Source organism: Symsagittifera roscoffensis, chromosome 9, assembly GCF_963678635.1.
Source record: "Symsagittifera roscoffensis chromosome 9, txSymRosc1.1, whole genome shotgun sequence".
Taxonomy (NCBI): domain Eukaryota; kingdom Metazoa; phylum Xenacoelomorpha; order Acoela; family Convolutidae; genus Symsagittifera; species Symsagittifera roscoffensis.
This window is the reverse complement of record NC_087070.1, coordinates 37,909,179-37,931,087: the sequence shown is the minus strand read 5'-3', so window position 1 is coordinate 37,931,087 and position 21,909 is coordinate 37,909,179. Positions and strand designations below refer to the sequence as shown.

Sequence of the window (21,909 nt, the reverse complement as noted above, 5' to 3'; positions counted from 1 at the left end):
TTCAAGTAGCCGCGTCCTATACCGAACCAGAGGATCCTTGCAAGACCCCTACGATTCTCGTTGCCTACGGAACAGAAGGACAACAAACTACAAGATTGAAAATAAAGATGAATTTAACTAATCAAAAAAAAATCAAGGTTTATAATGCCTAACAAATGTTAAATATTCTTCGACTGTTGTCATTTGTGAAATCTTTTGCTTATCTGCTTTTCTTTTCCTTGAACTTGGTCGACGACTTTTAACTTTATTGATAAGTTCGGACAGATTGAGGAAATAACGTCGAATGATTCTCAAATTTTTTATTTCTAAAAACGCCGGAGGATGAATTAATTTAAGCTTACGAATTAGTTCTTTATTGCTAGCTTTTCTTTTTGATATTAAATGTTTGGTCACATTAATTGTTAATATTCCTGTTTCAACCAAACGTCCATAAATATTAGGGGTATTTTGACGGTGTACGTAAATAATGGCTGATATTTTGTTTTTATATTCTTTTAAAATTTTAATCAGACTTTCTGGTGTAAGTGGGTTATCGTTGTTTGATCTATGCTTGCTCAATGAAATATTTATAACATCGTGCCAAATTATAAAGTTTTTCTCCATCATACATTTTGGGGAATTGCTTAAAAGATATTGAACAGTCTTTTGCCGGTTATTTGCATTCAAATTAAAGCTTAAACCTGGAACTGCTTTTAAAGTGTCGTCGAGGCGTTTTTGTAGAGTTAATGGTAATGTATTTATGGAGTGATGGAGAGAACTCGCAGCAATGATGAACACCATTGAGAGTGATAAGCGATACGATTGTTTTAATGACAATCAATTTAAGGAGTCTGTTGATGTAAAGTCGTCACATAGAAATGAAAAAAAAAAAAATTATCACGATAAGAACTTTAAGAACCCTTAGCTGAGGGTTTTGTAAGGTTTTGCTAAGGCTTCGATTCAGTACTATTTAAGTTAACGCGTACGGTTTATCGGTTAAACTCAACGACGTTACGGCGAAACGGTAGTAGTAACGGTCGCGGCGGTATGCGGCCGAAAACGGGGCGAGCCGAGCAAATTTTTTAAAGTTTATCCAACCACTGGAGGAAACCGAGGTAGGGATTCACTCAAAAAACTTGCTCGACACGATTGACGGTTTAAACGTTTGAACGGGCGAGACGAAAACGGTGTTTTCCGATGTTGCTCTAAATTCGGGCAAAAAAAAAAAAAAAATTTTTTGTCAGTGAAAGTTTTGGGAAAAGTTGGAATAACTTTTTTTTTTCGAGAAATTTTTTATGTTTTTTTTGAAAATTGTTATGTATTTTTTTGCAAAAATTTTTTGGAAAATTTTCTGAATTTTTTTTTGTCACAAAATTTTTTGGGTTCGAGATTATCCTGGGGTAATAGGGTACTGGGTATGAACTAGGATTAGGTATCTAGTACGGTCTAAATTGGTTTGCAATTAACAACATCGTATGTAATTTTATAGCACTGATAATCAAAAAAGTAGTTTTTTTTTGGTTTAAAAACTAGCACAAATTAGAGTCTAAAAGTTAGTTGAAAGCACAGGTTCGATCTTACAAGTTTTTGCAGGTTGTTCACCTGGCCTGAGTCCAAAAGTACACGAAGATTCTACAGAAAAACCACTTTCCGCCTTGTGTGATGTCGGCCTTCTGGCTTGTCGGCTTTGTTTTGACTTGTGGTGCTTTCCCCGTTTTTGGCTTGAGGTCACACGAAATTGTGGAGGGCTCCTTGATTTGGAGAATGAGGTCGCTCAAAATTGTGCAGGGGTCGTTCCTTGCTTCAATTTGAGGTCGCACAAAATTGTGCAGGGGTCGTTCCTTGCTTCAATTTGAGTTCGCACAAAATTGTGCAGGGGTCGTTCCTTGCTTCAATTTGAGGTCGCCTAAAATTGTGTTCGAGCTGGGCCTTCTTTCAAAAATTCAAAAATTGAGGTCACACAAAAGTGTGCAGGGCTCCTTGCTTTGCAGATGGAGGTCTCACAAACTTGTGCAGGGGTCGTTCCTTGATTCAATTCGAGCTCGCATTAAATTTTGTTCGGGTCGGTCCTCAGTTGTGTGTTCCCGAGTCGCGGCACCAAAATATTCTGGCCTTTTTTATAACTTTTTTATAACTTATAAAAACAGGAAACAGAATCGGTCTAATTCAAGAGAATCAATAAACGGCGAATTTTAGTAATTTTTTATTGCACGGAATTAGCAACAACATTACACGTATCAAGTTAAAAAGTGGGCTTGTTCATGCCCTGATTTGTGTGATTTATGTGTTTTTTCACAATGAGTTCATACCTAATTCACGCAGTTTAATTAACAGAAACTCAATTGCAAACAAATTTTGAACCGATTAAAATATTAGCATTTTATGTTCTGTCAGGTTCGGCTCAAATAGGATTCTCAAATGAAACGACTTAGGTGAGAATCGAACCCACGCCGAACTCCCCGGAACGCACTATGTATACGCTGAGCTATATAGCTGATATTGATAAGCAACTATACTGGCTTTATACTATACTTTCATACTTTAATGCTATGTAGCATTAACACCCAACGCTTTTTTGTTTTCAAATTTTGCTGTATTCCACATTCCTTCGACTCGATTTGTACAAGAACCTGTGGTTAGATCGACAAAATTTTTGCAGTGTTTCACATTTTGATGCTCAAAACAACATTTTTCTATATCATTGTAGGATTTCTACTCGTCCGAAATAATTTTGCTGCCTGCAACTTTTTATGATAGGCATTAGCAAATCTTAAGTCGGATTCTCTAACGCATACAAAAATTAATCTCCAGTTTCCATGTAGATACCTCAAAACACTCATTGTTCTCTGACCGCTCTGCCCCCTTTGTACTTTCTTTTTCAACACAACTCTCATCAATTTCGACGGTTTTGCCTTTTCCACCAATTGTTTTCTGATTCTCATGTAAAAACTGGGCGCAAATTCTCAAACAAAATTATTCCAGTCGACAGTTGTTGCTTGGCCAATTGCGAGTTCCTTTTTACAAAAATTGATAAAAGTATAGTTTTCCGACCAGCAGTACAAGAAAAGTATAACCTGTTGATAGCTGAGATGAAGGCCTTCTAGCCAAGTTCCTGCTTTCAATTGTTTTTGTTTTCTGCATTTTTTCTTACATAATCTCCATCAATCTTCGCTATCCGCAAAAATTAATTTCATCTCATGTTCGCAATCACAGTATATTGTTTCATAAAAAAAAATTCTGTTTTGTAGAAGCTCAATGGAAATTTCTTTCGCAGAACACAATTTATACAGCTCAATAAAATAAATTCTGTAAATTTTTTTTCATGCATATCCGGTAATTTAAATATAATATCACGCGTTTTCGGTGTAGGGTTTGAAAGATTTTTTTGTTAGTTTTACTATACTCTATCGTTGGAATTGTATCAAATTTAAACTTGGTTCAAAATTGATGTTAAAAAATTCAATAAAATAAAAGGGGAACTGGAAAAGAGCCCAAAGTCGTAAAAAAGGTGGGGGAGGGGGAAAATGTTTTTGACCTGCCACTAAAATTTTGTTAATTTTATTGAAATTCCGAATGGCAAAAACTTGATACAAGGCGTCATTCTTATTGAGGGCTCTTATCCACTCCCCCGAAATGTCAAGTTTTCTAATTTCATAGTTCTTTTACCTGTTTTCAGGTCTAAATGCGTCGTATTACTTTATAAAGCATGATCGACAAACGTGTTCAGAACAGATATTTTGTTCACTATGCAAAGTTTCGTTGCATTATGATATTAACCCTGAAACATTTTTTCAACATTGAAAATCAAACGTGAGCTCTTTTCCATATTCCCCCCCTTCCTTTTGAATTTCAATTTTGAAAAGCCTATTTAACGTGGTTATAAGGCATTGAAATTTGGCGTGGTGAACAGAATGACAATTCTGAACAGATTTGTTCTTCATACTTTACAGCGTAACATCACGCATTTAGCCGTAATAACACGTAAAACAAACATAATACTCGGTATTTTGAAAGGGGGGAACTGGAAAAGAGCCCAAACGTGGGGTGGAAATGGAAAAAAGCAAAATTGAATAAAATGTACCCTTTTCATATTTGTTATGTATGCTAGTATGGTTTTGTATAACATACCTTGCTTATACCCAATGGAAAAAGTCTAACTTGAAACATTTAGCGAGCTTCAAAAAATTTTGAATGGTTTCCGACCTTGATTAAAAGACAGTCGGATTTATCATCAAATGCTGTGCTCTATACGAGTTATTTTGTGATTTTGGCTTTTGACGAAAGGGAGTGGTTTTTTACCACCCCCGCATATTTTAAGATTTCTGTTTATTAAGTTGTAGTAAATGTAAGAATGTGTAAATGAGTTATGTTACGATATAAATTATGAAAAACAAATCTAAGCACAACCGCTTTTCGTAACCTCAAGGACAACCGCTTTTCCTAATTTTTATTCAAGGATTTGATGCCTTGAAATAAAATGCCAAAACATAACCCGAGCTGATAATTATTCAATCAATATTGAACGAAGTGATTGTATATTTCGGTTTCGTGTTTTTGTTCAAATTACTATCAGTTTCTCTTTAATTTATAGGTTTTGAAGTCGCTTCTTGGGTAATTAATACCCTTTAGTGCCCAGTTTTATCTAAACGTTTGCGTGGTGAGTTAAGTTGGCTCTTTTTTCCACCCACTTAACATAAGCATCAATTTAATAGAGGGCTTTTACAAGGTTAAACATGAACACCAATTATGATTGTAATGGCCTAATCAGTTCGCACACCATTTTTCGTAACATTCGGATAATGTGAACAAAATTTCACTGGTCAAATTTTGCAGGTGGGGAAAAAGAAAAAGAGCCGTTAAGTCTCTTCAGATGAAGGCGACTTTTAAGTTTCAAAAACCTTAAAAAAATAAAAATGCTACTAAAAATTAAAATAATTCATTACGTTTAAAAACTACAACAGATACTATAATTAGCACTCAGAAAAAGGATAACAGTCATGTTTTGAGTTAACAGCTGTTCTTTACTTCCGAATTTTTCCATTAAACCTCTCACGTGTCGTTGCTGGAAGTTTCGTTCACAATAGTGTTTTCAATTGTTTTTTGCAATTTTTGCTTTTTTAGACCCCGTGTATCAGTCTGCGAGCCAAAAGGACCACAGCCGGGATCTCTTCCGGTCTCAGACCAAGTTCGACCGCATCGTAAGTGACCCTCACGCAACTCAAAACAGCTACACAATCGAAGCACTCAATTATTTTCAAAAAGCCCGTTCAAATTTGGGATTTTTTAAAATTAGTTTCTGAATTTGAAATCCTAGAAATTAAATTTCACCTAAAAAATAGTAGCACAAAAATATGGTTGTTAAGATCTACCTATCAATCCCCCCTTTCTTGAAATTCAGTAAATCTGGTATTTATTATTAACTTGAATGCATTTCACTGCGTTTTGCGGCTGTTTAGAAAAAGAATCCTGTGTATCCTAGTATGTTCAGCGAGTTGCGTCACTTTCCACGTGCTACAATTACCATGGACCCAACTGACCCTGTGCCTCGCTTCGTGTCCAGACAGTGGAAAGGGTATGCCGAGCAGGCCAGAGACGCTCTCGTACAGGTATGCAATGATTGACAGATTAATCCAAAAAAAAACTAGTTTTTCAATCTAAAAAAAAAGAAATTTCCCAATGATTCATTTTTTTATCAAAAAAAAAACAGAAAACAGAACTGCGAAAGGAAAATTTCTCATTTCAAAAACAGAGCTGCCAACGTTTAAGGGTTATCTTCTGATTGTCTTTTCTAGTTTAGGAGCGAAACAGATGAAAGCCCCTCCAAAGTTTGATGACAGCGAAAATTCATTATTGTTTTTTCAAGAGCAATTTGGCTTCAGTAATCATGACTGTTGATTTCCGGATGGTATATTTCGATGCAAATTAGTAGCTGTGATATTTAATTTAGTTAATCCTTACTAAAAAAACCACAAGCAAAAGGGTTCAATTGAGAAAATATGAGATAGATGTAACTTCTCTTTGTTTCAGTATAAGACTCTGAATTACGACGCTTCTGTGAATCTTCCCCCTCAGAATTATCCACAGGTGGACGTGGGAGGCGCGGAAAGGGCTAAATTCTTCCGACGGTATGATTATGCTAAGCAAACATAATTAACTTACCTAGGCTTAATTACTTTATCACAACACCCCCCCCCCCCCCCCCAACCCCCAATCACATATGGTACCTAATCAGAAGCGGATCTAGGATTTTCCTGAGGGGGGGGGGGCAGATTTTCAAATTTTGTCGACCTTTTTTATTTGGTCGATCGAATTGATTTTTCGAGCTCTCCCTACGCACAGCTTAGTCCCTGTTTTAGCCAAAATTTTTGGGCACTTTTTGGAAAATTTTGAAAAAAAATTCGTTTTTTTTTTTGGCGCGCGCTCTCCCTCAAAGTTTGTATATATTGGCTCCAAAGGCGCCTTTAGAAAAATTTTAGGGTCGGTCGGCCAAAAATGGATTTTTTAAAAAGTACCAAAGGGGGGACACTTTGGGTCGGCAAGGGGTCGAATCCCTGAGGAGGGGGGGGGGGCAGGGGCGGATCTAGGATTTTCTCGAGGGGGGGGGGGCGGATTTTCAAAAAAATTTCGAAAATTTTGACGACCTTTTTTTTTTTAGGTCGATCAGATTGATTTTCCAAGCTCTCCCAAAGCAGTAAAAAGACCCTGTTTTGGCCAAATTTTCTGCACCGCAGGCAAAATTTTAAAAAAAAAACAGGTCAAAAAAGCCGTTTTTGGGCACTTTTTGGAAAGTTTTGACAAAAAAACGCGTTTTTTTTGGCGCGCGCTCCCCTTCAAAATTAGTATATATTGGCGCCGAAGGCGCCTTTAGAAAATTTTTAGGGTCGGTCGGCCAAAAATGGAATTCTTAAAAAGTACCAAAGGGGGGACCCTTTGGGTTGGCAGGGGTTCGAATCCCTGAGGAGAAGGGCGTCCGCCCCCCGCCCCCCCCCCCCTAAATCCGCCCCTAGTTGTGTGATGCCAGCAAAATTTTGGGGATTTATTGCCACCCCTATTTAGAAATAATCCAATGGTTAAGCATCAGTGGATTTGGTACCTTGCAATTATCCCCCCCCCCCCTTTTTTGCTTAAATTGAAGGGGGGAAAAAGAGATCCGACTGTGGCTCCACAACGTACATCACAAGACTACTTTGCGTTTTCCACTTGGACATAAGCTTCCTCATTTCATTCAAGTTTTTATTTTTTGAAAATCGATTTTTAAAACGACCTGCATTTTTTCGTAATCTGAATTTTCTTTGCAAAAAAATGCGAGCTATAACGGAAAAGACCCCAAACTGCGATAATATGGTCCGAACTTAATGCAGACTACGTGTTCATAAGTTCTATTATCGAATATGCAGAGATACTTTTAACTGCCGATGTTACAGATCCGGGTTTGTACTGCAAATTTATAAATTTCTGTTTCTCAACTTTTATGATCTCTGTAATAAGAAAGTAAAAATGCAAAAGTTTTTTCTCAATTTAAAATAATAATCAAACATGGCTTCTCCGAAAAACAGCGCTTCTCTTTTTCAGGCCCATAATTCCCTTCATGCAAGCCGTACCCCCCGAAGTGCTTCTCGCGACCACAACTGTGGACCCGCTGGCTCCTCCGGAACTACAAGTGCCCCGTCCCCCCACCCCTCTGAAGAGAACAGTGGCTGTGCAGACTATCTACCGGGACGGGGAGGCCCAGACGGATCCCTACTCACCCGAGTATGTGATCAGACCTGGATCTGCACCGGAATTGCTCACTTTGGCTACTTTGTCTTATGGTGAGTCACAATTTAATCATACGATTTCAATTGAAACGTTGTTCTTAAAAAGTATGTAGTATAAGTCGAGAATTGCTAACTGTCAAAATTAGGATGAAATAAAAAAATATATATATCCGGTTTCTGCTTAAGTTACTGTTCAATGATCCGACCATAGTCTTAAAAATTACCACAAAAACCTTTTTTTTTGTTCTCAAAATAATGTCGGTGTTTTTTCTGCGTGGTGTCATAAAAGGAGCTGAATTAATACTAGAGATTAGGTTTATTTGACGGTCATAGTAGAAAAAAAGGTAATTGAAAAACAATTTTTGTAGAAAAATCTCTAGAAAAACGGGGAAAAAAATGTCAAATGTTAGAGTTTTTTTCCACTTTGAATTTTTGAAATTTTTCATTTCAAGAAAAAGAGAAGTTAATTGAATAAATCAATTAACCAGGCAGCAACTAAATGCTTGAGTTTACAAATAAGTTAATTTACATACTTCATGGGCAACAAATTCTACTTTTACTGGTATACAACTTTCACAAAAAAGTTCAAAATAAAACCAGTGTTAAAAGTTACATCATTGTTCTGCTACTTGGACAGAGTAAAAATCAAAATAAAACCATTGATAAAAAATACATCATTGTTACCCTCGGAACTACCAGAAATATTCAGCTTAGTTGCAGGCGTAATAAACGTAAATGTATTAAACCTACAAAGATATCGTCAAAATAGAATGGTTTTAAAACAAAACTTCGAACACGTCATTCGCACTTTTTGTAAAGTTATCTGAAAATTTTAGGTGTCTGTTTTTTGATATTATGTGATGAGTTAGCCTACAGCAGAACTTCTAGTCCGAGGAAATTGTTGAAAACTTTGAGAGCTCTATATGCATTTCGTTTTTTTCCTATTTCAATTCTACAGTGAAAAGTAGGTTACACAATTTACGATTTCATGTAACAAAACAATCCGAGTTAAAATTACCATGTGTGATAGTTTCTGCTGCGTATTGTAACAGTTTACGAGCGTATACTTCAAAAATAGTGTACATTTTCGATTGCTGGAACAAAATGTCAGTGGGAAACCTCCATGGTTTTTTGTAAATAAAGCGCAGCGTGCGTTTTTGGAGTAAAAAAAAACAAAATATTTTACAATTTTAAAACGGAGCCATAAATAATTATACCATGCTCTTTAATCGGTTTATTGTTGCAATTATAGAACCTCAGTCTCTGAGATTGCTTTAAATATTGTTTGACAAATCTTAGAAATCCTACCAATTTCGAAAATCTGTTGCACACAGTTGACACGTGGTACTGAAAATTCAATCAATTATCTCATGTAAACCTAAATATTTCACCAAATCCAGTTCCATTTTGTGTATCCATCAATTACAACTTAGTTTTTTGAGTGATTTGCATTGATGTTCACAAAATAAATTTTCGAAATATTTAGACTCAGACGATTGATTTTCAAACAAATGGAAACTTTTGAAAGCACTACGCTTATTAAATTTTTAGATCCTGTTTTCAGAAACAGTTACACAACTATCATCTGAATACAAACCCTCGGATGAATTCGGTGTCGAAAAACAGCTCGCCATGTCAATAATGTATAATAAGAAAAGTAGAGGACCCAAATTCGAACACTGTGGAATCTCTATCGAGTTATGTGAAGTCCTAGAAAATTTCTTCTCAATAGCAGCGAATTGCTTAATTTACTGAGATTAAAGTTAATTAGGTCCCCAAAAATTCCCCTGATGCCCATACAGTTAAGCTTATGTACCAGTGTTTTGTGATTGACTATATCAAAAGCTTCATTTAAATGTAAATAAACGCTCCAAACCTGATAACCTTCGTCAATTTTCTTCTTGATGGACTTTGTCAGTTTTAGAACAGCTCGGACCGATGAAAAAATTTTGTCCAAACCAAAAAAAGAATCACATAAGACTTTGTTTTTATTAAAAAAAACATATTATTCTGAGGGACATTGATTCTCCTAGTACTTTACTGATGGCAGTCAGAAGTGAGATTGAGCGGTAATTAGAAGTCTTTGGCTTGTCACCAGTTTTATGAATCGGAACAGTTTTGCAAGTTTGAAAAAAGCGGGAAAACAACCTTGGCTATAGCATTTATAAAAAAGAACAGATAAGTATTCCAATAAAACGAGAGATGAAATTTTTAAAATTGTGTTGTTGATACCATCAACACCTTCATCGGTTGAGTTATTTAATGATTTAATTATTTCAAAAATTTCTGTCATTTCTACAGGGAAAAGTAAATTGAAATTTGTTAATTCGGTCAAACTGGTTGAAAACGAAACTTTTTCTATTTTTTTGTTCATATCCTTTCCTATGCTTGAAAAGTATTCGTTTGCTTGTTCTGCATCTAACTGACAGTCATTGTTTTTTTTTTCGTTAAGTTCACGCAATCTCCTAACATATGCAAAGAATTCCTTTTTTTTGTGCCTAAGTAGTCTATCAATTTTAACACTTTTAACGCTTTTTGAGTATCCGCTATGAGTTTCGTCGTCTAATTTCGAACGCTTTTGTAGCGTTTATTGTCAGCCTAAGATCAACACGACGGAAGTTTTATGCATTTTTTGCCTTTTGCGAACGAGGGGTTTTTAAAGCGGTGTTAAACCAGGAATTTTGGAAAAAATTTGGTTTCGCGTTTTTTTTCTGATTGGTAAAAACACTTTTATGTTGGATTGAATTTCAGTTGTTGTTAAAGCAACTCAAAAATCTATATCGTTACCAATCAGTTTTATCAAATCGATCCTTCAATTTGTACAGCAAATTGCAGACTATAGCATCATCCAAAATTTTCCAAAGAACCCTTCGCCAGAAAAAAAAGAGGTTTTTTCTCAGGCGCCAGAACTAAACTAGTGACATGTGAAAGCATATAATGATCAGTTATATCACAAGTTAATGTATCAGTTTTCTCACTGGTCAAATCACGATTAGCTATCACATGGTCAATGCAACCCTTTCGAGTTTCTTCGATTTTTGTCGGAGCATTTGTATTAGTTAAAGAAAACGCATAAGATTGGTTCAAATGGAAGAAACCGCACGTTAATTTGTTGTCTACTTAAAATCCCCCAAAATATAAGATATCTACATTATCATTCATAAAAATAGTTGTTTTGGTACTTGGAGAATTATAAATGGCAGCAACCGAGTCGTTTGTATTGTTTGTTTATAGTTCAGCAAGATAAGGTCAAAACACACAATTAAGTCTAAATTACATTTAAGTAATTTTTGTCAAAAATTGCTACACCGCATACTTTGTTTTTGAAAGATAATTCAAAGAATGATTGATAGCTTGATAGCTATCAATTTTAAAAAATTCTGTTTCACTTGTTTGCCAAATTTTGCTTAAAACAATTGCTGCCGGGTTAAGATTATTTGATTGCTTACAGCACTAAAGAGCGCCAACATTTTCGAAAAAGATTTGATGTTAAGAGAGATAAATTCAAAAACAATTTTAACGTTCAATGATTTTTTCTCCATTTTCATAAGAAGAAAATAAATTGTCTGCAAAAAATTGTGATTTTACTATGAAGAGCCTTCTCATTGACCATGTCAACTATTCTCTACAGTTAACTGATTTCCCGTCAGGAGTTTAGCCCGTAGACCAAATAAAATGACCACATTTTCTATCAGTAAGTTCACCATTAGTACTGAATACACGTGCTCTATGCATTGCCGAATTTACACCAGGTATTCTTGATTGCTGATTGTACTTTTCAAGAGCAACTTCCAATTTTTCAAGCTGCTCAATATCTTTTGATGAATAAACAGGCCGAAATGCAACCCCATCATTTTCATTTGGTACAATAAGCTGCACTTCGGAATTGTTAGTCACAACTTTGATACCCTTGTCTCTAGCTAGATTAAGTAGATCGCGGTCGTGGGGAGGGAGACCTTCACTTAAGTAAACTGGTTTTTCTTTTCCTAAAGGTTGAAAAATTGTCTCTTGGATCTCCAAAAGAAAATTTTCTGACGGAATTAAACAAATTTAACGATTAATGCAAGACTGTTTGTGTTACCCAGATGATGACACACGTTAATATCGGTAGGGGTGAGATCAGACTGAATTTTATCTCGAAATAAGGCACAAAAACTCTCAGTAAGGTTTTCAAATATCATTTACGGAGGATTACTTACAATGATTGTTTCCTTGCTAATGTACATTTCTGTTTTTAAGACACGATTTTCAAAATTTTCCATTTCATAACAACTATAAGCCAAATCCTGACTATGAGTCTCATCCATTTGCGAAAATGAGCTTTCCAGAGACTTAAATCTGTTTTCTTAAGTCTGAAAAAACAAACTCACCCGTATACAAAGTTCCTCCCAGTTTTCAAATGGTCGGAACAATAATCGATCTGAAAGGTGATTTTTGTGCGGGTAGCCAAACCATTTTTGTTGCCACGCTCCATCAATTCAAAAACGATAACTTATTTCAAGCAGGTGCCAACTTTTCTAAACCTTCATGCGCGTATGATAACGACCTCTGCAAAACATTTTCCAAAACTGTTTTGAAAAATGTTGTCGGAAAACTTTGATCTTCGTATCGATGTTGAGCTAACGGACAAGTACTTATCGATTTTTTCAGGTATCTATTTTATGACTCTTTTCAGATTTCCTCCCCTTTTTAAAATTACAATTTAAATTTGTTAAAAAAATTGCGTTCATACGGCAATTTGCATGAAGAAAAAGTGTAACAATCTGTTGACTTGTTAATGCACGTTCAATTATAATTGAGATCATCAAAAGCACTTTTAAACATACTTTTGTAACGTGAGTTTGCGAAAAAAAAATCAAAGGGGGCAGGAAAAGAGTCAATTTTATTTAATAGCCAAAAAGAAAAGAAACTGGTGTACATTAGTGTCGGGCCTACATTAGTGTTTTCCAGATCACGGTCTGCCGGCCGGACTGGCGGAGGTGGAGATGATTGAAAGGGCAAGGGCCAAGAGACAGTGGGAGGCTCAGCTGCCCCAGTTGCACGGGGACGAGAAGGAGTTGGACAAGCGACAGCGGATGATGGACGAGATGGAAAGGGCAGAGTGGCAACTGAGGGAGGTCGAGATCGAGAAGTGAGTCATGTCGCCAGTTGGTTTAAAACAGAAGGATTCAGGATTGAACCCCTGAGTCTGATTCGGTTTTTTTAACGCATCTTTTTCAAAACTTACAATTCATATAGAGTGGAGACGTAATGATATCGATATCGACGTAGAAAACTGAGTCACATCGCCTGTTCATTCAGATTTTGTTAAAAGCAGAGGATCAAAGGATCAAATCTGGAGTCCGCTTAGAATTGTCAATTCTTTCATGTCTCATAAATCTAGTTCTCTGCCATCTAGTTCATTTCTGTTTTATTTAATTTTTTTAAAAGGCAAAGCAAAGTATTATAGACAAGAATGATATATGTTTAATTTTATAAGTGTTTTGGTGTAATTTGAAAAGGATAGAGCTTATAGAAAAAAACATCATTTTGCTTTAAAAAGCGTTGGCGCCGCCAGTAATCTAAATGAAAAATCCTTATGAACATAGAAAAACGCCCTAACAATCTTTAAACAATGCCCTATATTCATTTAAAAAAGCCCTAAAAACTAAAAAAAAAAAGCGCTCCGGACTAAAATCGGTCCTGTTTCAGATTGCAGGAGGCGCGTCTGGAGCTGCTGAAGCAAATGTTGAAAGAGAGGGAAGAGAATCACAACCAGCTGACTTCAAAGAGACTTGACAAACTGTGGAGCGACAAACAGCAGACGAGAGACGCCAAGGTCAAGAAGATCCGCAACGACTACCTGAAGAGTCAGTAGTAGTATCCAATAAACCACCCTCTCACCCCCCCCCCCCCCAAGCACCACCACCACCAAAATTTGGTTTTGTGGTGATTCAATAGGTTATAATAATATTTTTTATTTTCAAGCCAGAAACTCATACCCAAATAGCGTATGAAAATGTACATTAACGATATTTAAGTTTGACTTGGGAGAATACCAAACAGGCGTCCACCTGTCGCGTGGCATTTACAACAAGGCTTTTCGCGGAGATCAAGCGTGAAAACTCTCGTAGCTCTCGTGGTCCTTTTTCACGAAATTGTGTCAAGTAAAACACGCATTCGAGTGAAAGCTCCTGAAATTTTAATGAATGAACATTGTATTCTGGTTTCAGACGTTCGTCGTCTGGAACGTAAGAGGAGTGGGTTGGAGGGTGACCCTGAGAGGAAGAAGGACATAGTGGACAAGTACATAGACTGTGGTTCTCAGGTGTATGCCCCTATGGCCCGCTTCGGGGTGTTCATAGACAGAGGAAGCGAACAGTATAATATCAAGAGCGCATACTTGAACAGCTACGAAGGTAATATACTCTTTTATATAATAATTTGCAAAAAGTTAGAAGTAATTTTAATTTCTAATAAGTAATCTCATTTTGAGCAATTTTTCATTCAAATTAAAACCAATTCTGGTTGCCAAATTTATCCAAACGGTCCGCCCTTTGGTATAACTTTACGATATCCATTTTTGGCTGGCCAGCCTCAAAATTTTTCTAAACGCGCCTTTGGCGCCAATATAACTACTTTTGAGGGGGGAGCGTGCGCCGAAAAACGCAATTTTTTGTTAAAATTTTCCAAAAAGTGCCAAAAACGCCGTTTTGTGGACTGTTATCTTAAAAATTTTGCCTGCGGCGCAGAAAAACTTTGACAAATCAGGGTCTTCTGAGTATTTTCGGAGAGCACCGAAAAAAGGTCCGCAAAATGTTCAAATATTGTCCCCCCCCCCCTAGAAAAATTTCTGCGCACGCCACTGACTCTTATATAGGTGTTGCTGATTTTTTCTAAGTTTTTTTTTCAGATAAAAGTCTTTTGATGCACTTAGGTATAATGCACTCTTTGAGTTCGATTGAAATTCATCTGCTGAAAGTGGCGTAAATAGCACTCTCCAAATACGAACGTTCAAATGGCGCAAAAATTCGTGAACGATTTCTAGTTTCGAAAGTGGTATTTATTTTTAAGAATTTCCAGCGGGATAAAAACTCCACCTATCGATCCAGTTTTCTCGAGTTGGGTTCATGTTATCAAAAAAGGGTCAATCATAAATTGTTCTTAAATTTCAAAGAGCTTAAAGGGCATCTATTTTTTTCTTTGAAACTCAAAAGTTGAGATTTTGTCAAGAAAAACAGTGTTTTTTTAACGTTTACCTGCGTTCATTACTTTTTTTTATAATCTTCGATTGGCTATCTTTTGAAATTTATGGTGAACTGAAATATACTTTCTAGTTGGAAAAGTAACTTTTGCTTGCGAAAACTGTCTAAAGTAGGTCATTTGCTCTTTTTAATTAATGTTGTCTGTTCAAACTCTCAATAACATTTTTAAGTGTTTTTAGCTCAAGTAATAACTCAGGCTATTTCAAAAGACAAAAGGAATATGCAAGGAATTCTCTTTTTTGATTACTAATGAGAGTTGTAAATAGAGTACATTCAGGGGCGAGTCTGGAATTTTCTTGAGGGGTTTGTCGACGTTTTTTTTAGGTCTACCAAATTGATTTTTCGATCTCTCCCAAATCACTACAATAGACCCCTGTTTCGGTCAAATTTTGTGCGCCGCAGGCAAAATTTTGAAAAACAGGCCAAAATTTTGACCAAAAAATCGCGTTTTTTGGGCGCGCGCTCCCTCCTTAAAGTTTGTATGTAGGCGCCTTTAAAGGTCCGTCACCAAATATGGATACCTCAAAATAGTACAAAGGGGGACCTTTTGGGTCGGTAGGGGGTCGAATCCCTGAGAGGGGGGGGGGGGCGTTGATACAACATGGATAAAACTCAAGATAATTGAAATGATATTAGCAAAGAGACAGCATCTTTGATAGAGTTTTTTTCTATGATATTGAAAAATAAACTGTAAGTTTGAAAGATGAAAAAATGAATCCGAAAAAAAACATCTAGCTTTTCGCATCTCTGTTTAGGTCTTTGTGAGTTGGAGAAATACTTGCCCGAGTTCATTAAGAACCCAACAGTGAAAGTACCTGTGAAGAACAAGAGGGGAGGGGCTTCCAGTGGGGGAGGGGCAGGGGGCTATCAGAAGAGGGCGGACAGACGAGACGCACAATTGGCCGATCTGTACGACAAGATGAAACAGGTGTGACTTAATTGATAATACAGAAATTTTTTCCTGCTAGAAAAAGTTTGCTTAATCGAAAGTGTGCGCTCAAAAACGAAAAAAAAAAATCGTGTTTTCGAAATAGTTGAAATTTTTAAGTTGGTTTTAAGGTGGTCAATTTAAGGTGGTCATTACAAATTGAAAAAGCAGGCCGACAATATTTTTTGAAATCGGCCCTCTCGTAAAAAATTTTTGATATATAGCTTTCTAAATCCTAGCGTATGAGTCACGTTGTTTGATGTTGCTTTTTGACAACAGGGGTCCATATTGCACCAGGCCTTTCTCTCTCGGCCAAAAACTACCCCCCAGCAGCGAGTAAGTGACGTGTATGTAGTATTAGAATGCGGAAACATCCAACCTATTCTTCAGTGTGATCACGCCCATCACAAAGTAGTCAAATATTTCACCCCATTGTGCTTCTATTGGTTGTAAAATCAAAACTTTGAGCATTTTTCATTATAGCAGCAATCAACAGTTAACACTTATCATACGGATTTTTCTACCCACCTTATCCTCCCACAGCACCCCCCCCCCCCTCACACCTAAAATTCAATTTTCGAAGACTATTTTAACATGGTCATAATGTAATTGGTGAAAAAAAAAGTTCTGTACGGTGAAATATAACTGTTCTGAAATTTTTTGATCTTCTTACCTTGCACCAAAAATCATGTGTTGAGTCAAAATAGCATGCAAATCATTATGAAAATCGAAAAAATTGCAATCAGGGCAGGGTGAGTTTAGGGGGGGGGGGGGTTGAAAGATTTTTTCATACAAAAGGATGTTATTCATTAATGGCTGCAATTTCAAAAAAAATTTAAAAAAACATATAATTCGCAAAGCAACCAAGACAGTTTATATTTTTTATTTTAATTTTTGGTTGTGTGTGTATTTTGTGCTATTTGTGTCTTAAAACATGCACTGCTACTCATCTAGCTCATAACGATAATTCACTGATTTTGCTTTGGACATCATTCAGTCATTAATTTTTTCGGAAAAAAGTCTCTCTAATATTGGTAGTCTCACTGTAATTGTGGTGTGTGTTTTGTTGTCCAGAGGAAAGTGGAAAAAGAGGAGAAGCCGCTTGCATTCCTGCAGAAGGTTGAGAAGCCGGTGTCCAGACCACCCACCCCCACTGTTGTTCCAGTCTCACAGGTGACTCTTTTGGGATCTCCTAAACTACCCCCCCTCCTATGGTACCCTATAATGAATTGCCACCCCTACAATGAAGTAATTCAACGGTTAAGCATAAGTTACTTTTGTACCTAGAGATCCTTTATTCTTCCTCTTCTTCAGCTCATCATAATTCTTTTTATTCTTTTTGTTTTTCTCCTTTTTTTCTTTTTTTAGGCGAGTTGCTATTTTCATTGGCAGTTTTTCTCTCCAGTTAATTACAAATTATTGGCAATATCCTTTTTGGTCATCGAATCGGAGCAAAGATATTATAATAAACTTAAAACTGCTCATTTTGAGGCCTGAATGTAGATCTTCATTCATTTTCACTCCATTTAAAAAGAATCACATTTGAAACATCTAACTATAATTAAAAAACCGTTTTTTGACCGATACAATTGCTCAAGGTCATTAAAATTGCCAACAGTTTGGAATTAACTATCCAAATGCGCTTTAAAACACGTCAATTGTGCCAGATTGAATGAATGAGAAATAATATTAGCGAACCAGAACTTTGAAATATGAACGAAAATGTGATAATTCAGCCAGAGCTAGTTTTTTTTACAGTATTCTCGGATTGAATTTTTTGGCTCATCTGTCATGAGAAAAGCAATAGAAGAAACCGCGACAACTCAAACATTTTTTTTACAGTTCAAAACTTTCTGATTGGATTCAAATTTTTTGGTTCTTCTGTTAAGAGATTAGCAGCGTCTTAGACTATAATCGGACCAACTTAACAATTGCCCCTCTTTTTAACAAAGGGGGGGGGGGAGTTTTTGAGTAGATTAAGTTGTCGAATTTTTGCCCAATCGGAATGCAGCAAAATTCGAATTTTAAATACAACGCTCTAGTGCTAATTCACTGCTTTTATTTAAAGGGGTGACAATTCTGAAGTAGATACCAAAGGGAGCGCGATTGTTAAGTAGAGTTCTTAAATCTAATTTTCCGAATGGGTTTCGTAGGAGGAGGAGGACGCGGAGTTGTCTACAATCAGGCTTCAGGCGCTGATCAGAGGGCGGGCCACTCAGAACATGATGCGCGAGGGAAGAGACAAACGCATTGAACTCATCCGCGAACTCCGGTAGGAAGCAAAACAGCTGCTTTCAACTCCTCCAAAATACACCCCCCTCCCCCCCCCCCCCCCCCCTAAACACATCGTTACTTTCATTTTCGAAAAAAAGTACTTCAATGTTGTCATAATGCAGTTGCAGTGAAACTTGACATGGTGAAGAAACTTACTATTGTGAACAATTGTGACACATATTTAGTCATAATAACAAATAAATTTCTATGAAAATAGAAACTTTGAAAGGGCGGTGGAAAAAAACAGAAACTTTGAGTTCAGATCTGAAACACTGGAAATTTTAATTTTGAAAACTTCTGTTTTTTTATGTTTCTGTTTTTTTCCTCTTAGTTTCACAGGTTATCAAAATAGTCAAAGGTTTGGGTTATTCTTCTATGTAGGACACACGCCCCCTTTTCGCACCGACGCTCTTAGGAATTTAAAACTCTCGCCATATGAAAAAGTTCCCCTTTGATGCTGTTTAAAGACATGTACTTTTGTTTGTTCAAACCAGGAATTTTTTATTAAAAATAAGTGAGCTGTTTTGCTTAAAAAAGGTGTTTTTGGTGATTTCAAAGTGCTAGGATAATGGACGTTTTTTACGCCCTTGGTTTCTAGGTTGTTAAGTTTGAGACACCTGAAAATGGATTTTTAGGATATACTAAGTTTACTACATTGTCATTTACAGTGATTTTCTTGTATATTTTTGGCTTGAAAATAGTTATTTAGAAGCAGAAAATATACAAAAGCTCACTGAAGATGACATTTTGTGTGACATTTAAATGACATTAGTAATCTTAGAACTGCGTGGGAGATCATTATTGGACCTACAGATCCGTTTTCAGGTGTTTCAAACATCAGAACATGGAAATCATAGGGGTGTATCTAGCATATAAATGTTATATATAGTTTTGATTATAGTATGTTTATATTGAATTGGGGGACCGATCGCTTAGCAGACAAATCTTTTAGCATAAAAAAAGAAAAATGAGTTTTTTAGCAGACCAACGTAATAAAGTGATGGATGATTGATTGATAGACCCAAAAAGACGCTCAGTCTGGGGCCAAGCTCCCCCAATTAAGTCAATTATCTCACGATTTGTCAACAATTGTCAACAACGATTTGTGTTGTTGTAGATCGACACACGCGTTGCAAGAGGCGGAGCAGAGTATGAAACAGACGGAGTTGGAGGACACTCTGGGTCTGCAGAGGAAGAGAGTGAGACACGAGCACAAGGAGAGTGTGATTGACAGATATGTGTCTGATGCAGAGGGCGCGGCCACCGGCGACATGATGGACTTCCTCAGCAAGGAACTCATCAGGTAAACTAAACACCCCCCCCCCCCCCCCGACCCACTGCCTTTTCTAATGCCTGATAATTATTATGAATATTACTGTTAAGCGCGAAAAAAAATCTTTCATTTAGGTCGCGATGATTTTTTCAGAAACAAATGAGAAACTGATCACGCTCAATTTGGATTTTTTTTGCGTTTTTACTTTTTACTTAGGAATTTGTATCTTCTTTTTCTTCTTTTCCCTTGTTAAGAAAAGCAAATTTGACCAGCAAATGTTTAAAGGTCACAAAAACATGAATTGTTGTTCAAATTTTTGTTGTTGTTGTTGTTGTTGTTGTTGTTGTTGTTGTTGTTGTTGTTGTTGTTGCTGTTTTTGTTGTTGTTGTTGTTGTTGTTGTTGTTGTTTTTGTTGTTGTTGTTGTTGCTGTTGTTGTTGTTGTTGTTGCTGTTGTTGTTGTTGTTGTTGTTGTTGTTGTTGTTGTTGTTGTTGTTGTTGTTGTTGTTGTTGTTGTTGTTGTTGTTGTTGTTGTTGTTGTTGTTGGTGTTGTTGCTGTTGCTGCTGTTGTTTTTGTTGTTGTTGTTGTTGTTGTTGTTGTTGTTGTTTTTGTTGTTGTTGTTGTTGTTGTTGTTGTTGTTGTTGTTGTTGTTGTTGTTGTTGTTGTTGTTGCTGCTGCTGTTGTTGTTGTTGTTGTTGTTGTTGTTGTTGTTGTTGTTGTTGTTGTTGTTGTTGTTGTTGTTGTTGTTGTTGGTGTTGTTGCTGTTGCTGCTGTTGTTGTTGTTGTTTGTTGTTTTCGTTAAATATAAAAAATTGATACAAAACTAGGTAAACAAAACTTTTCGCATTACTCGATGAAGCACACCTAGGTCTCGCTGAAGCTGCATGTGCATGTTTGATATTTTTGAATTTGTTATACTGATGCGGTACAAAATGCGTAATTTCAAAAATTAGATTCTGTCCAAAAATTTAGTCGTTTCTCTACAAAATTAAACGAGAAGAGTGAAAATTTGAGATTTTGGAATTTTCCCAAAGGAATCAATTTTCTGTTACAAAAAAAATAGCCACTTTGACAAAATTTCGCGCAACCACTTCTTTCGATGAAGTATTCAAATTATCCCAAAGACGTCCCATTTATTATACAAAAAAGTGGCCGCTACTGAGCTACCGTTTTTTTTGAGTTTTTTTATGAAAAACGAAAGTTTCTAAAAAACGGTCAAAATTCAAAAACTTCGACTTTTCGAAATCTGTAACTTTTTTTGCAAAAGTAATTTTCGAGTTAAGTCACAAAACTTCAAAAAAATGGTTTAAGTTTCAAAACTTTCATTTGTTTGAATGCCATAATTTTTTTTTTCAAAAAAAAAGTGGGCGGAGCAAATTACAAAAGGTAGTTTCCAACAAGTAGCTGTTGTCTCGATTAAACCTATGATATCAGATTTGGCAGGATAGTAATTGAGAAAACTCGTCAAGAAATCAAAGCATTTTGTCTAAAAACAATTGTGTGTAGCCCCTTTTGCAAAAAAAATGGCCAATAATGTTTTCGATTGAAACCAAAAACCCAGGTTTGGCTGGGTAATTTTCGCGAAAAGTCAAAAAGTTTCAAAAACGGTGGACAGTCAATTTTACTCTTCCGAAGGCTATAACTTTTTGTATCAAGAGGCAAAATTTTTTTGGTGTAGTTGCTTTTGCAAAGAAGCTTCTCACAACTCGTTCTTTGGGTTTAACCCAATATCTCTGATATGGGAAAGTATTTTTCGTTAAATTTCCTAAAACTTAGAAAAAATTTATCCCAGCGCCATGACATCTAGTGCCAAAATAATTTTGGCCTGGTCGCGTTTGCAAACTAGCTTCCCACAACCCGTTCTTTGAATCCAACATATCAGATATTGGACAGTATTATTAGAAAAAGCTCATACACTTAGACATTAAAAAAAACTGACTTTTTCGAGGGTGATAACTAAATGTGCAACAAAAAATATCACTGGCCGCTAATACGGAAGAGCTTTATATTACCCATTATTTCCATTGAACCCACAACCTCAGGTTCGGGAAGCTGTTTTTCGAGAAAACTCAAAAAACTCGAAAAACGGCCAAACAAAACAAAAGTTTCACAATTCCTTGCGTGAAAAAGTTTGGGCGTACCCGCTTATGGAAAGAAATTTTTCAAATCCGCTCGTTTCATTGAAATAAAAATCTCAGATTTTGTACGTTAGTTGTTGAGAAAACGAAAAAAAAATCAAAAATATTGGTCGAATATTCCCCCCACGGACATGTTCTAAAGCTGTAGACAAAAAGGTAAAGTAAAATGAGACCAGGCGAGTATGCATACACACTTAAGCTTGGGCGGGCTTTCTATGGATTTGTTTTTTTTTGAAAATCAGTAAAAGGGTTTTCGAGAAAAAGTAATTTTGTTGCGAAAAGTGATAGAAACTTCCAAAGAAAAAAAATAAAAAACC

The 21,909-nt window shown here is 36.2% G+C and overlaps 1 protein-coding gene across 2 annotated transcripts in view; it reads left to right on the top strand.

Moving 5' to 3' along the window:
- Positions 1 to 21,909, top strand: part of LOC134854114 (cilia- and flagella-associated protein 91-like) — a 33,039-nt gene that overhangs the window by 8,061 nt on the left and 3,069 nt on the right. The window contains exons 2-13 of one of the 2 annotated variants that reach the window (XM_063870230.1): positions 5,101 to 5,177; positions 5,436 to 5,585; positions 6,007 to 6,104; positions 7,552 to 7,790; positions 12,687 to 12,867; positions 13,428 to 13,585; positions 13,949 to 14,134; positions 15,736 to 15,908; positions 16,188 to 16,244; positions 16,983 to 17,081; positions 18,062 to 18,180; positions 19,300 to 19,485. In XM_063870230.1, the coding sequence (XP_063726300.1) occupies positions 5,101 to 5,177; positions 5,436 to 5,585; positions 6,007 to 6,104; positions 7,552 to 7,790; positions 12,687 to 12,867; positions 13,428 to 13,585; positions 13,949 to 14,134; positions 15,736 to 15,908; positions 16,188 to 16,244; positions 16,983 to 17,081; positions 18,062 to 18,180; positions 19,300 to 19,485 (1,723 nt within the window). The remainder of the gene's footprint in view (positions 1 to 5,100; positions 5,178 to 5,435; positions 5,586 to 6,006; positions 6,105 to 7,551; positions 7,791 to 12,686; positions 12,868 to 13,427; positions 13,586 to 13,948; positions 14,135 to 15,735; positions 15,909 to 16,187; positions 16,245 to 16,982; positions 17,082 to 18,061; positions 18,181 to 19,299; positions 19,486 to 21,909) is intronic. The other variant, XM_063870231.1, reaches the window with a different exon arrangement.